The 12,719-nt window shown below is 40.5% G+C and overlaps 2 protein-coding genes across 11 annotated transcripts in view; both read left to right on the plus strand.

Annotated features, from left to right (window-relative positions):
• Positions 1-1,539, plus strand: part of ptk2ab (protein tyrosine kinase 2ab) — a 92,035-nt gene extending 90,496 nt beyond the window's left edge. For 7 of the 10 annotated variants that reach the window (XM_036583894.1, XM_036583872.1, XM_036583873.1 and 4 more), the window contains 2 exons: positions 167-247; positions 702-914. In XM_036583894.1, the coding sequence (XP_036439787.1) occupies positions 167-247; positions 702-914 (294 nt within the window). Of the gene's footprint in view, positions 1-166; positions 248-701 lie in introns of all 10 variants that reach the window. The other 3 variants (XM_036583916.1, XM_036583869.1, XM_036583870.1) reach the window with 1 other exon arrangement.
• Positions 1,540-5,347: 3,808 nt separating this feature from the next.
• ldlrad4b (low density lipoprotein receptor class A domain containing 4b) overlaps positions 5,348-12,719 on the plus strand; it is a 72,861-nt gene continuing 65,489 nt past the window's right edge. The window contains exon 1 of the mRNA XM_036583929.1: positions 5,348-5,454. The gene's annotated coding sequence lies outside the window, so the exon portion shown is untranslated. The remainder of the gene's footprint in view (positions 5,455-12,719) is intronic.

Below are 12,719 nucleotides of genomic sequence, written 5' to 3' on the forward strand. Positions count from 1 at the left end.
TTTTTGAAACAGAATAATTTGTTTATTTAGTGTTTATCATTTCACTCTGAAGGACTTGTCCTTCAGATGTTTAATAATAATAATAAATCTGTACGTAAATGTCTGGCATATTATGTTCTTGTTGCCATGTGACGTAAGTGAAGTGTTAAAATGATTTGTTTTTTAGGAGGTGGGTTTAGCACTGAGGAATCTACTGGCCACAGTGGATGAGACAATTCCCTTACTGCCTGCTCACACACACCGAGAGGTACTAGTGATTATTAATTACTTATAACACACTTAAACATCATTGCCATAACTCTCACATCAAGGCAGTGTTCCTGTACACTGAGATTGTTAGATTCAAATAATTTCATGGTGAGAAGTACATACTGATATTGCTCCCTGTTTCTGGTACCCACTATTGCATCATTTATGGGTATTTTCCTGTTGCTAGTACTTGCTAATTGTATTGGTCATTAATATTTGTTTCTAGTATCTGCTATTGTATTGCTTGTTTGCCTGTTTGTATTACTTACTTTGGTATGAATATTTGTTTTTAGTATTTATTTTTTGGCTTGTGTGTGTTTCTAGTACCCACTACTGCATTGTTCATGAGTACATATCTGTTTCTAGTACCTACTATTGTATTGCTTATGAGAATTTGTTTCTGTTACTCTGTTGCATTGCTTATGAATGTTTACCTACCTCATGCTCTTTAGGTGGAGATGGCTCAGAAGCTGCTCAACTCTGACCTGGCTGAGCTGATTAATAAAATGAAGCTTGCCCAACAGTATGTGATGACCAGTCTCCAGCAGGACTATAAAAAGCAGATGCTGACGGCTGCCCATGCGCTGGCTGTGGATGCTAAGAACCTGCTGGATGTGATTGACCAGGCCAGGTTGAAGATGCTGGGCCAGGCACGGCCGCACTAGCCCCCGGGCCTCGGCTTGGTTTCCCCACCCCCCACAGCATGGAGGGGCTTCTGCTGGACTGAAGCGTGCCCGCAGCAGGCAGACGCCCTACTACTCACCAGCACGGACTTCTGTACCAGAAATCACAGTACACTCACAGGCTCCATGCTCTCACTCTAGCTTACCTCCAGACGCCAGGGGCCTCTGAAGAGCTCAGCAGGGTTTTATTTAAAGGAGCAGCTGGATCGATTATGCCAGCGCTGCCAAGAGCGCTCAAGATGGGGTCTGTCTGGGACTGCTGTATTGTACTATGAGGAGAAGGCCTAAACTGATGAAATGCCACTGGAACGGAAATCCCGAGCTGTTGTACAGGTCTCTGGAGGACAGAAGACATCTTCACACTGTATCTACAATTTCTGTATCTCATTGGCAAGTCTCTGCTCCACAGTTAGACTGAACAGAATATAGAAACACCATGACATTGGCTCTAGAACACCAGAGATACATAACTTTGTCAGTTTCTCTGTGTTCGTCTGGATGTGGAGCAAGGGCTTCATGTGCCTCTCCAGGACTCAGAAGGAGAGGGTTGTACATTTTGGCCATGTGCCACCTAGGATTAAAATAAAGCTATGACTGAAATAAAAAAGAGTCAGAGTATCTGTCTATTCATATGTACAGCAATTTTGAGTAGTGTATTTACTGAAGCTTTCATATTAAGGATGGGTGATATGGGGAACATATAACATCATGATATTTGACGTTTTCACTACGTTTTTCATGATATTTAGTTTATTTGAGATTTGTGAACAAATTAAAAATGAACCAGCAAAAGAGTAGTGTGCCATTTCAAAAGGCTGTGAAGTACAGAGCTTTTATTTTAATTGAGTGTTGGCAGAAATAAACTATTTAAGCAGTAAAACACTTCAAACAACTGGTAAAAATAAATCAATAAAATAAAACAATGGCATAGTAGGTCAACCTAATCAGCTACTTGTTACTGTGGGGTTTATGCTGTTGCTATAAGCTGGTTGTTTACAGACTCTCTATATTTGGTCTAAATATAAAAATCTTTCTTTTTTTTATGATGCCTGCTGTTCTTACTGACAAAATCCAGAATACATTCATAAAAGTGAAGTGTGATTTACACTACTGCTCAGAAGTTTTAGAACACACCCATTTTTTCAGGTTTATGGATATTTATGTAGTTTAATGTCTCAATGTATTTTGAAATTAAAGCATAGGAAAAAAACAACTGGACATAAAAATTTTATCTATGGTTTTGGCTCAAAAAAGTAGCCATCATTGCAATGGCAATATACTACATCCTGAAGTGCAATACTGTCTAAATACTGCCCTAGAGGGTGTAGTATCTCAAGTCTGTTAAAACTCCGTTTCGGGTTATCAAGGAAAGTAATGGACAAAACACCTGTAGGAATTGTTAACATAAACTAACAGCTGTAAGTTGTTAACTAATAAAAAATAACTGAAAAAGGCCTTTTTATAACGATATTCAACGATTTATATAACGATTTTCAGTTTATTGTTCAGGGCTTTTTAACCTTCGGCAGTTTACCACTTACCTTTGTACCATTTCAGGTTACTGGACTTCAACTGCTTATATCAGTAAAACTGTAAAAATGGTGGTGTTCTAAAATATTTGACCAATTGCGTAATTTTGTCATATCGCCCACCCTCACTTCACATTCACTGTAGTACAACGCTTCAGACATCTGGTTCTTATCACTGTGAACAATTCTGACCTAGCAAGTTTCTTTAGAACGAAGCGATTCATATCAAACCACTGAATGATTTCAGTTACATCTAAATGATTTAATTATGCAGTAATTTTAAAAATTTAAAAACTGTTGGTCGTACCTAATCAGTAATGTGCGAGCTGTTATTTCGAATGTACCGCCTATCTTTCTCTGCTGTTCACAAATTTCAAAATTAAGATGAATTCTCATGCCAGTGTTCTCTTTAAATCACTGCATAGTTGGGCTTCGTGACGTTCTTGTCCGTCTAAGGTGACAATCCTTAAACAGAACTAACCTAATACCTACTGATGAAGTGTTTCATTTTACATCCTTTTCTAAGAGTGCACTGCTAAAATATATCAGCATTAGCATAACTTAATTACCAACACTGGCAGTCCTGTCGCTCACGCACCCCTCAAGTTTTTCCCTTTACTGCTGCATCAGTAAAGCAGAGAGAATCTACTTTTTTGGGGTAAAGGAAATCACGTTTAACCAGACAGAGCCTGACCTGTTCGCTACACTAGTACTGAAGATGCTCTGCTACAGAAGAGAACACAGTCCTGGTTGCTAGTTATATAATGACTAAACCTATTTGGACACGTTTTGAGGTGAACAGTTTTCTCCACGTAATGAGAGCTGTTAATCTCTATAACTGAGAGAGGTGTATTCAGAAATTAATACGCAATTATGGTAACTCGGGGAAGAAGCCCCCCCAGGGGCAGATTTTTATTTTCTATCCTGATCAAATGCTGAGGGCCAATATTATCCAAGCACATTTACTGAGTGTGTATTCTCTAATACTGAAATTTCATCTGGATAACTGCATTCCTGGGATTTATTCCCCTGGATTTTTTTTTTCCTGAAATTACATGCAATGTAATATGACAAAAATTAATTTAAATAAGATCATTTGAACATTGGTTCTGATGAATGTAAAGGTAAGAAATGAGTTGACATTTAAATTACACATCCTACAAAAATCGGATTTGCAGTCCAACTTGTTTGTTGGTTTATGCTTCATTGTCATGTACATACACTATATAGACAAAAGTATTGGGACACCCCTCCAAATTATTGAGTTCAGATGTTTCATCCACACTCAATGCTATCAAGTGTATAAAATTAAGCACATAGCCTTGCAGTCTCGATAGACAAACACTGGCAGTAGAATGGGTCGTACTGATGAGCTCTGTGACTTTAAACATGGCACTGTCATAGATTCCACCTCTGCCACAGCTTAGCCACGACTCGGTAGACCAAACAAACTCACAGAGTGGGGTCGGCGGCTGCTGAAGCGCACAGTGTCTATTCTCTGTTGAACCACTCACTTTGTACATTGCCTCTGGAAGCAACATCAGCAAAAGAGCTGCACGTTAGGAGCTTCACGAAATGGGTTTTCAAGGCTGAGCAGCTGCACACAAACATAAGATAAAAATGCACAATGCCAGATTACCTGCCTGACTGCATTGTGCCAACTGTAAAGTTTGGTGGAGGAGGGAAAAAAAGCGGTGGGGTTGTTTTTCAGGGGTTGGTTTGGGCCCCTTAGTTCCAGTGAAGGGAATCTTAATGCTTCAGCAGACCAAGACATTTTGGACAATTGTATGCTTCCGACTTTGTGAGAACAGTTTGGGGAAGACCCTTTTCTGTTCCAGCATGACTGTGTCCCAGTGCCCAAAGCAAGGTCCATAAAGGCACGGCTGGGTGAGTTTAGTGTGGAAGAGCTTGACTGGCCTGCACAGAACCCTGACCCCAACCCCATCAAACACCGCTGGGTTGAACTAGAACGGAGATCGCGAGCCAGGCCCTCTCGTCCAGCATCAGTGTCTGACCTCACAAATGCTCTTCTGGATGAATGGACAAAAAATTCCCACAGACACTCCAAAATATTATAGAAAGCTTCCCAGAAGAGTGGAAGATGTTATACCCTGACCAACTCCATATTAACGCCTATGGATTCAGAATGGGACGTCATAAAAGCTCCTGTAGGTGTGATGTGTAGGTGTCCCAATACTTCTGTTCAAGTAGTGTTTATGAAGGATTTCGTTCCAAAACATATTATAGACAACATTCAGGATTTTTTTTTTCATACGTTGGAAGTGGGCTTTACACATACAGTAAAATCAGTGCTATGCTGTAATTAATACTACCTTTATTAGAGAAATAAAATGCATTTTCCAATATACATCAGCTGTTATTCTCAGAAACGCCTTATATCCAAAGTATGGGGGGGGCAAATAACTAGCAAATAAATGAAATATACCAAACTGTCACTAGAGGGCAGCATATAACCTCTCAACATACTTCCGTAAACTTACCACGGTCCATAAACTTAAAGACTAAAACATGATTAATATTGTCCGTGTTTTAGAAACACGTTATACACAAAACATACGGAAAACAATTGCCAACAACGTTGAAAGGGTTAATAGACTTCCGATATACTGTTAACTGTTTACCGCATTCATTGCCTCTTTATAACAGCTCCCGACCTGAAACATTAATGAACATGTCCGCTACACCGCGTGTGATATTTAAAGTGTTCGCTTAATAAATTTCAGTCCGGACTTTTACTCTGAAGAGTTGTGAGCCGTCCGCCATAGATCTGCCTTCTCATGGCTCTGTGCCCCGCTTATTTTTTTCTTTTCCTTTTTTTCTGTTTCCACCCCCCACCCCGCCGTGTCGTGTCTGGCAGTGAAATCCAGGTCATCTCCGCTGGATCATCACAAAGCCAGCAGCGGTGGCGGACAGACTCTTCTCCGCAGACGCAACCGAATCGCGATTGTGTGATTATCTCACTCTTTTTAGAGGTAAGTCAACAGCATTTCTCCATGGCTAGCTTGTTGTTTCAGGGTGAATTAGATACGTACTCGTGTTATTTAGTCCTGAAGCGGTGCTGATATGTGGTGATGATGTGAATATGAGGAGCTGCCTCAGACGGGCTGAAAAGTTAATGGCACCGTCTTACTTTTCCATCTAACCGCTGGTTAGCCAGAAAGCTAACTAACCGCTATCGATGCTCCACGGCCGGGAGTGGAGACAGACAGACAGGCTCAGTTTGGCTGTGTGAAGGGCCATAAATCTGTCTAGCCTTGTTGCAAGTCGTGTTTAACGGTTTCTTTTCAATCAAGAAATGCGCATATAAGTAGCTACCTAGCAATCCTAGCTAACTTATTCGGTACTAGCAAGAATCTAAGTGAGCTAACGTTAAGCTAAAAATAATCTCTGAAGTCTTTAGCAAAACACTCTGTTGTCGTTCTTGTTACTGTACGGTTTCTGTTTTCTTTCCTCGCCAGCTGAACAGCTGAAACAGTTAGTTAGCTAGCTGACTAGCTGCCTTCGTAGCTTATAAAATGTTTGGTATTTGTTATGGATGGACAAACCGAGACGAATAACCAAATATGTAACTTGACTGGCAAGAATGCTGCTGCTGAACCAAAAATGTCGCTGGTATATAGTTAGTAAGTTATTTGAGCTAGCTCGCTAAACCCTGTTAGCTCGCTCTACTTGGGATTTTCTTCAGCAGTTTGCAGACGTCACAGCAATAAATCGTTAGAAAAATTGCATGCAACATAAAAAAAACTCATGTTGTTATCAGCTAATGAGACTTTACTTTGCTAAACTAGTGTGCCGTATGGTGTTGGTGTGGTCTGGCGCAATGAACTTGAACTTGATCAAAATCAGCTTTACAGACTGTGTTTGGTGGCTAGCTTGATAAATCATGTGGTCCTTAATGATGGCATAATTAAAGATTAATTTCTTGATAGTTCAGTAGTAATTCGTATGTGTTGTGTTGAAGACCTCTTCTCCGCTGACCCCTTCCTTCCAGTCGTGTCCACTGATGGCTCTCTCAGGCTCACACCTCAGGGGTCCCTTTGCCTGCCGGTGTGTAACCCAGTAGAACTTTGCCTTCAATGTCTAGAAGATGGGCGGAGTAGCTTCTGCGTTTTGTTTGCTCTTTAAGTTGACATCACTCTGCTATGCTTGCACTTCTCAACTCATCCAGAAGTAGTTTACAGTCATTACTGTGTTACGCTTATACATCTTTTATGTAACAGTTTATAACGCGTGTGATATTTCTATTGCCTTCCTGTTATGCACCTATAGCCTTGTGTAGCATTTTGTTTACTTTATTGTTCAGTGTTGATTTACACATGCAGAGCTATATCAAATACAAATACCACTAATATTGTTGAATCATGAATCTTCGGTGTCATGTTGAGGTTCTTTTGGCCTCAGTAATACCCCTATAGTTCAGTCTGGAGCAGTGAGGCTGTGAAAATACAAAACTGCAATGTATTGGTCTCTCCAGACTGGAAATGGAAACCACTGGTGTAGACGAATACCGTCAAGGTGTGAAGGCATGATGGTTACACGACCTACCATGGTTTATGATATGATCATGATATTTCATAAAACTCTGCATGTATAAGGCAAACATATATTTAGTATTCTAAATGTCATTGTGGGTATTTTTGTCTTTAGAAAGAAAAAAAAACTTCTGTGATGGATATTTGTATAATGGGATAGCAGTCTTTGTTCATTTGTGGAGTCCTGGTTTTTCAGCTGTCTTATTGGATATCATGTCAGCAATGAAACTGCTGCTTGTTCACCTGAAATACAAAGTTTTGCGGTTTTAAAGTGTCCACGATAACAATACAGTGTTGAATATGGCGGTGCACTTTATTTTTGAATATTGCCACATGGGAAAACCCAGCCCCCAGGCATTTTATCTCCAGCCGAAGTCAAGCTGGACTTCTAGTAACATTAAAACTCTAACTTTTTTTGAGGACACTGACCTTCAGTATGTTGGCCTAAAACATGCTGCAGTGAAGTGTCCTGTTATTAGTGCTTTTCTCCCTTTTCTGACTGTGGTACATAAGAGACTCCAGGCAGAACTGCAAGTCACTGAGCCTCAGTGTGAGTCTGCTGTGAGTCTGTGTGTGTGTGTGTGTGTGTGTGTGTGTGTGTGTGTGTTAGGTGGGGGCCTGCCAGCTCACTCTGTCCAAACTTGGACTGAGTGCATTGCCTGGGGCTGTCGTGACCAGCATTCGCCATGGCTGCAGACACAGCTCACTGTGCCCTTTCCTGTGCACTGCAGGCGTTGGCCTACTTGTGGTACATAGACATGGCCATGTCGAGTACTGCCAGACAGAATGCAACAGTGCTCTCCTTTTACAAGCTGCTGCTTTGGCCTGAGGTGCATGTACTACACCACCTGCTGCCTGCTTATATCATCTCTGGAGTTTAGATATTTAGATACCATCTGAATAGTTCAAATGTTTCGGATGCCTTTTTGAAAATTCACCTGGCAAGGCGGATTGTTGATGGAACCGTTAGAAAATAAACCTGCTAAAGGAACAAAATAGATCACTTAAAGGAGACCTTTCAGAGAGTTGTGGAAAATATGTTTATAGCGGTGTGTTTGTTTGGCATAGTCTTGGTAAGAGAGTAGCTTGAATAAATCAGAAATGTTCTGGAATTACTGTGTTTCTAAATGCATGGTTGTGAGCAAGACAAGCTGATGCACCATTTGGATTTACATACTATGACTTTTTGACGGTTTTCATTCTAGACCACTGCATTTAGCATGTGAATGTTTAGGCCTCATGGGACATATTTGGGCCTTATGGGACATATTCACAGTCCGCACCATCTCGGTTGTTTTTCACCAATCTGTGTATTGATGCACACAGCTCGCTCTGTAACCAAATCTCTGGAAATTCCTACAAAGATTGATTTTTTTTTTCTTTATTTTAAGTTTATATAGGCCAGTTTTATAGTTTTATATAGTTTTATATAGGCTGTTTTTAAGCAAACTCCCTGGACTACATTGTAGGACTGCTGGTGAGTTGTCATTGGAAATACTTTAGTCTTGGCTTAGATTTAATAGTGCAATGGGAAAGTGGCTGAAATTGTATGATGAAAAGTTGACTTTAACTAATTTTGCTACCGTTAATAGTACACAGCCCATATATGCTCGGGGTATAACAGTTTCAAAATGTATGAAATTTGAACCTGTGTTGCTGAGACACACCTTGGTTTCTCCTGAGGGTCTCACACTTACCATCTTTTGTGGAAACCACTGTAAACAATCAAAACTAGGCATCTGGGTGCAGTAAAGTGGGCAGGGATGGGGATTGGTGTATGTTATGTACACACCCACGCTCAAATGACTGGGCCTTTTATAAATCAGTTATTCATTTTAGAGGTTATGATTTTTGGGGTTTATTTTGTTAGAGGGTGGAACGGCAGGCATTTAAAGTTCTGTTTGAGAATTTGATCTGAACTAATCTGTGTGGTATAAGATTAGAACTCTTAATTGTTTTTAACAATTCAGTTCAATCAACAATTCAAGATATCTTGGATTGAATCTGAGAATTTAAATTCATATTAGCCCTGAAAATATGCACATCTTTATGTCACTAGTGCGCATGCACATGAGCTGTGAGCATCAATCAGACATATTAATGTTAACATATCAAATTTTTTAAATTAGCATATTGTGTGAAATGATATTCCCCAGTTAAAGGAATTAGTGTGTACCGCTCTTGTGATGTCATTCTCTAACACCAGGCTAAGGTGCCTTTTTGTGGTGGCTGACTGATACGCTCCTGGCCCTGAGCCAAGTGTAACAGTGTACTGTAGTGGCACGTGGAGTGTGGTGTCAGAAATATGATCAATCTGCTGAGGGTTGAAGGGGCTGGCTAAGGTTGGCTGCTCATCACCATACCTGTCCTCATAAAGCACTCCCTGTGCTGTCTGAGTGTGCTGAAGCCTTTGTGCTTAGATGAATAACTGTCGCATGTTTAACTTCAGATTCTAGCCCTAAAGAGTGTGTACAGTGTGAGGCACTTTGCAGGTCCACTTCTCACATGCCACCTCTCTGTCTACAAAGGTTAGTTATTATGTCTGTGATGGCAGACTAAATTGATAAGCAAGAGTGTTATAACTTGGTTATCTTGTTTGGAACTTAAGCGCTGTTCGAGCTGGGTTAGAGAAGCAGAGATGCAAAGATTTGAACTTTTGGTTTAAAATAATATTAAAAAAAAAACAGGCCTATATCTTTTGTATTATGTTCTCTTGGGTTAGGTTAAACTTTGCATAGCCTACTGTAGGCTGTGTATCATTGAATGTTAAATTAAACAAATTAGGTAAAAGCAGTGACTTGTTTTATGCCTGAAATAAAGTAGCATGGTGGCAGAAGCTACAGTGCTTTTTTATTGTTTGCGTGTCTGACTGCTGTTGCAATGCTTGCCGTGCATGACTGACTTATTAATACAAAACACTAAGCAAGCGGCAATTCAGTTAGTGCTTCTGCTTTAAAATGTACTTCTCTTAGCTGTGCTCTTATGAAGAAATCAAACAAAAAAAAGAGAAACGTGTAGTTATGGTGGTGATGTGCCCAGCTGCCGTTGACATGCTACTGTGGCAGTATTGCAGATGTCATTGCAGCCCGAGCCGTATGCTACAGGGGCGATGCTCAGTGACAGTAACAACGCAGCGCACAGCCTGACAGGATTTGTTATTATAATACAGGAAGGTCAATTTGAACAGGACTACTAATACTGAGGGAGCCCCGGATTACAGAGGGTCATTTACTTCAGAATCATTACTGTCAGACTTGTAAAAACTACATACATTCTTATGCAGATTCATACTGGATTAAAGTCACAGATCTTGTCGGTAATTACCTAAATTACAGTACCTCCCCAGGTAAAGATTTTCTTGTAGCTTTACAGAAGAAATTACTGAAGGATGTAAGAGATGTGATTGAACTGAGCCCTACATATTAATATTTGACTGCTTGACATTTGAGATAAAGCCATGGTGCACAATAGCTTCTAGTCTGTGTTCCTGGCATGAGAGCAAACTCTGCTGAGATTCCTTCCCACTCCCGACCGGAACACACTCTGCTCATAGGAAGGAGCTTCCTGTCTCACAGAGAGCCGTCTGTCCGTCTGACATCACATGCCAAGCAGCCCGTCTCGCTGCCTCTGATGTCATCGTGCCTCTGGCATCAAAAAAGTCAGATGGCGGCTGCAAGGGGGCTCCAGGTACAACACCCCTTAGGGCAAGGTTAGAAACTAGACTCTTAGATATTTTGTCATCAGTTTACTTGAAAATTGCATAGTGATATAACAAGGTAGGAAACTACAAATGAGAATGAGGGAGTACAAATCTGACCTTAGATTTATGTAGAAGAGTGTTTTATAGTAGCACCTGTGAGAGGTTGGTGCATAAATGCTCTTATTATAAACTAGAGATGGCACTGTATTGGTATCAGGGTCATACAGGTAGCCAAACGTTACCATAAGAAGGAGTGGCGAGCCGTAATTACTCTTTCTTTAATTGCGAGAAAGAGTAATTAATTAAAATTTAGTAAATAATTAATTAAATAGTAAATAATTCGCATACATTTGCACTGACATTTCATTCATTTAGTGTAAGAGAAAGTGAACTGGTTCTTTGAGTCATGTTGTTGGTCATGCATTTCTTCATATAGGGTCATGGAGAGTTTGTTTAAGCATAGTACCTTTAGAAGTGCTTCAATTAAAAATCTAACTTTAAACCATAGCAGTTTCAGAAGGAAAACATAAGTCAGAACTGTATGAGAGAGAAGTGGTATCGTGCCATCTTATATACTGATAGTCTGTGTTTGGTGTGCTGAAAGTTTGAATAAAGTTTTATTTAAAGTTTCTGCTTCTCAATGTGAATCCCAAGATACTGTGCTAAAAGGCCTTCCCCTGTCTTACTAGTGGACTTGGAGAGGCAGGCCATATGGCAGGGACATGCTCGTAGGGATAGGGCCTGTGCTCAGCCTCCTCTATGGGCTGACAGATGGAGACTCACTGGGCCCTGAAGAGTGTTCTAATCCTGCTCCCTGGCAGTGCTGGAGACGAGACCGTGTGTTCAGACTCTCCTCTGAGCATAGAGTCGAACTGCACAGGCATGCTGCATCATACATTTACTAATAAAAGTGCAGCATACATCACTGTGTAAGCCTTGCTCTGTTAAGTGTCTTTGTGTGTGTCAGTTATTATTTATGCATCAGTTGTGTACACAGTGGTAGGCCTGGACCCATTCACTTCTAAACTAGTCTCATTTTAGAGTAGAGATGGGACAGGATAGATGGTTTGGTCTTTTAGCTTAACAAAGGAAGCGCTCAGCTAGACCTGTACCCATGATGGTTTACCAAGTTACTTGATAACAGCGCCTATGGACAGGAAAAATGTATGTACTACCAGGTTAAAAATAATTGTTGCTCATTTAATGATTTATTTCATGCAAATCATTGCAAGACACTGTGTGAGCATAACTGAACTTGTTGAGAGAAACATGTTGGGTGATGTGATGGGCTTCTAATGCAGCTGTTGAGCTGAGCTGGTTGAACATATTCGGAGGTTGCGGGGCTGTGGGGCAGCGTGGGAGCCCTGCAGGAAGATATCAGCCGGCTACGTTGTAGTGTATGTTTTAGGACATTAAAACATTGTTTTCTTTTATTCAGTATTCACTATTGTATATTCATTGTAATTTCTCCTTTCTTTATTCACACTGCTTTTGTTATGTTACTTTTTTATCTGTTGACGACCAGAGGATTGGTTCAACTTTTGAGTCTTGATTCCTCTCGAGGTTTCTTCCTCTTACTGTTGAAGTTTTAGTTGCCGCTGTCACCCTTGGCTTGCTGACTTGATTTCTTTATAGCTGCTTTGTGTCATTGCCCATTGTGAAAAGCAATCTGAAGTGAGTACAGCATCAGGTTTCAGACATCAGACAAAACAGCTTTGGGCCTCGGGGAAAAAACACTGTCGTATCTCAGATTTGGTAAAAGTACTGTCGTATCTCAGCTTTGGTAAAAGTACTGTCGTATCTCAGCTTTGGTAAAAGTGGACATCAGACAAAATGAGCTCAGGCTAAGTAGCCACAGACACTATGGTCTTAGACAGGAAAGTTTGTGTTTCTTTATCTTACTAGATTACAGTTTCATGGCCAAATTAAAGATGTCCATGTACTACAAGCACAGCTTGTACTGAACTACGCTATTATTTCATTCAACAAAGATTCCGCTCACACA

The sequence above is a fragment of the Colossoma macropomum genome, unplaced genomic scaffold, assembly GCF_904425465.1.
Source record: "Colossoma macropomum unplaced genomic scaffold, Colossoma_macropomum, whole genome shotgun sequence".
Classification (NCBI taxonomy): domain Eukaryota; kingdom Metazoa; phylum Chordata; class Actinopteri; order Characiformes; family Serrasalmidae; genus Colossoma; species Colossoma macropomum.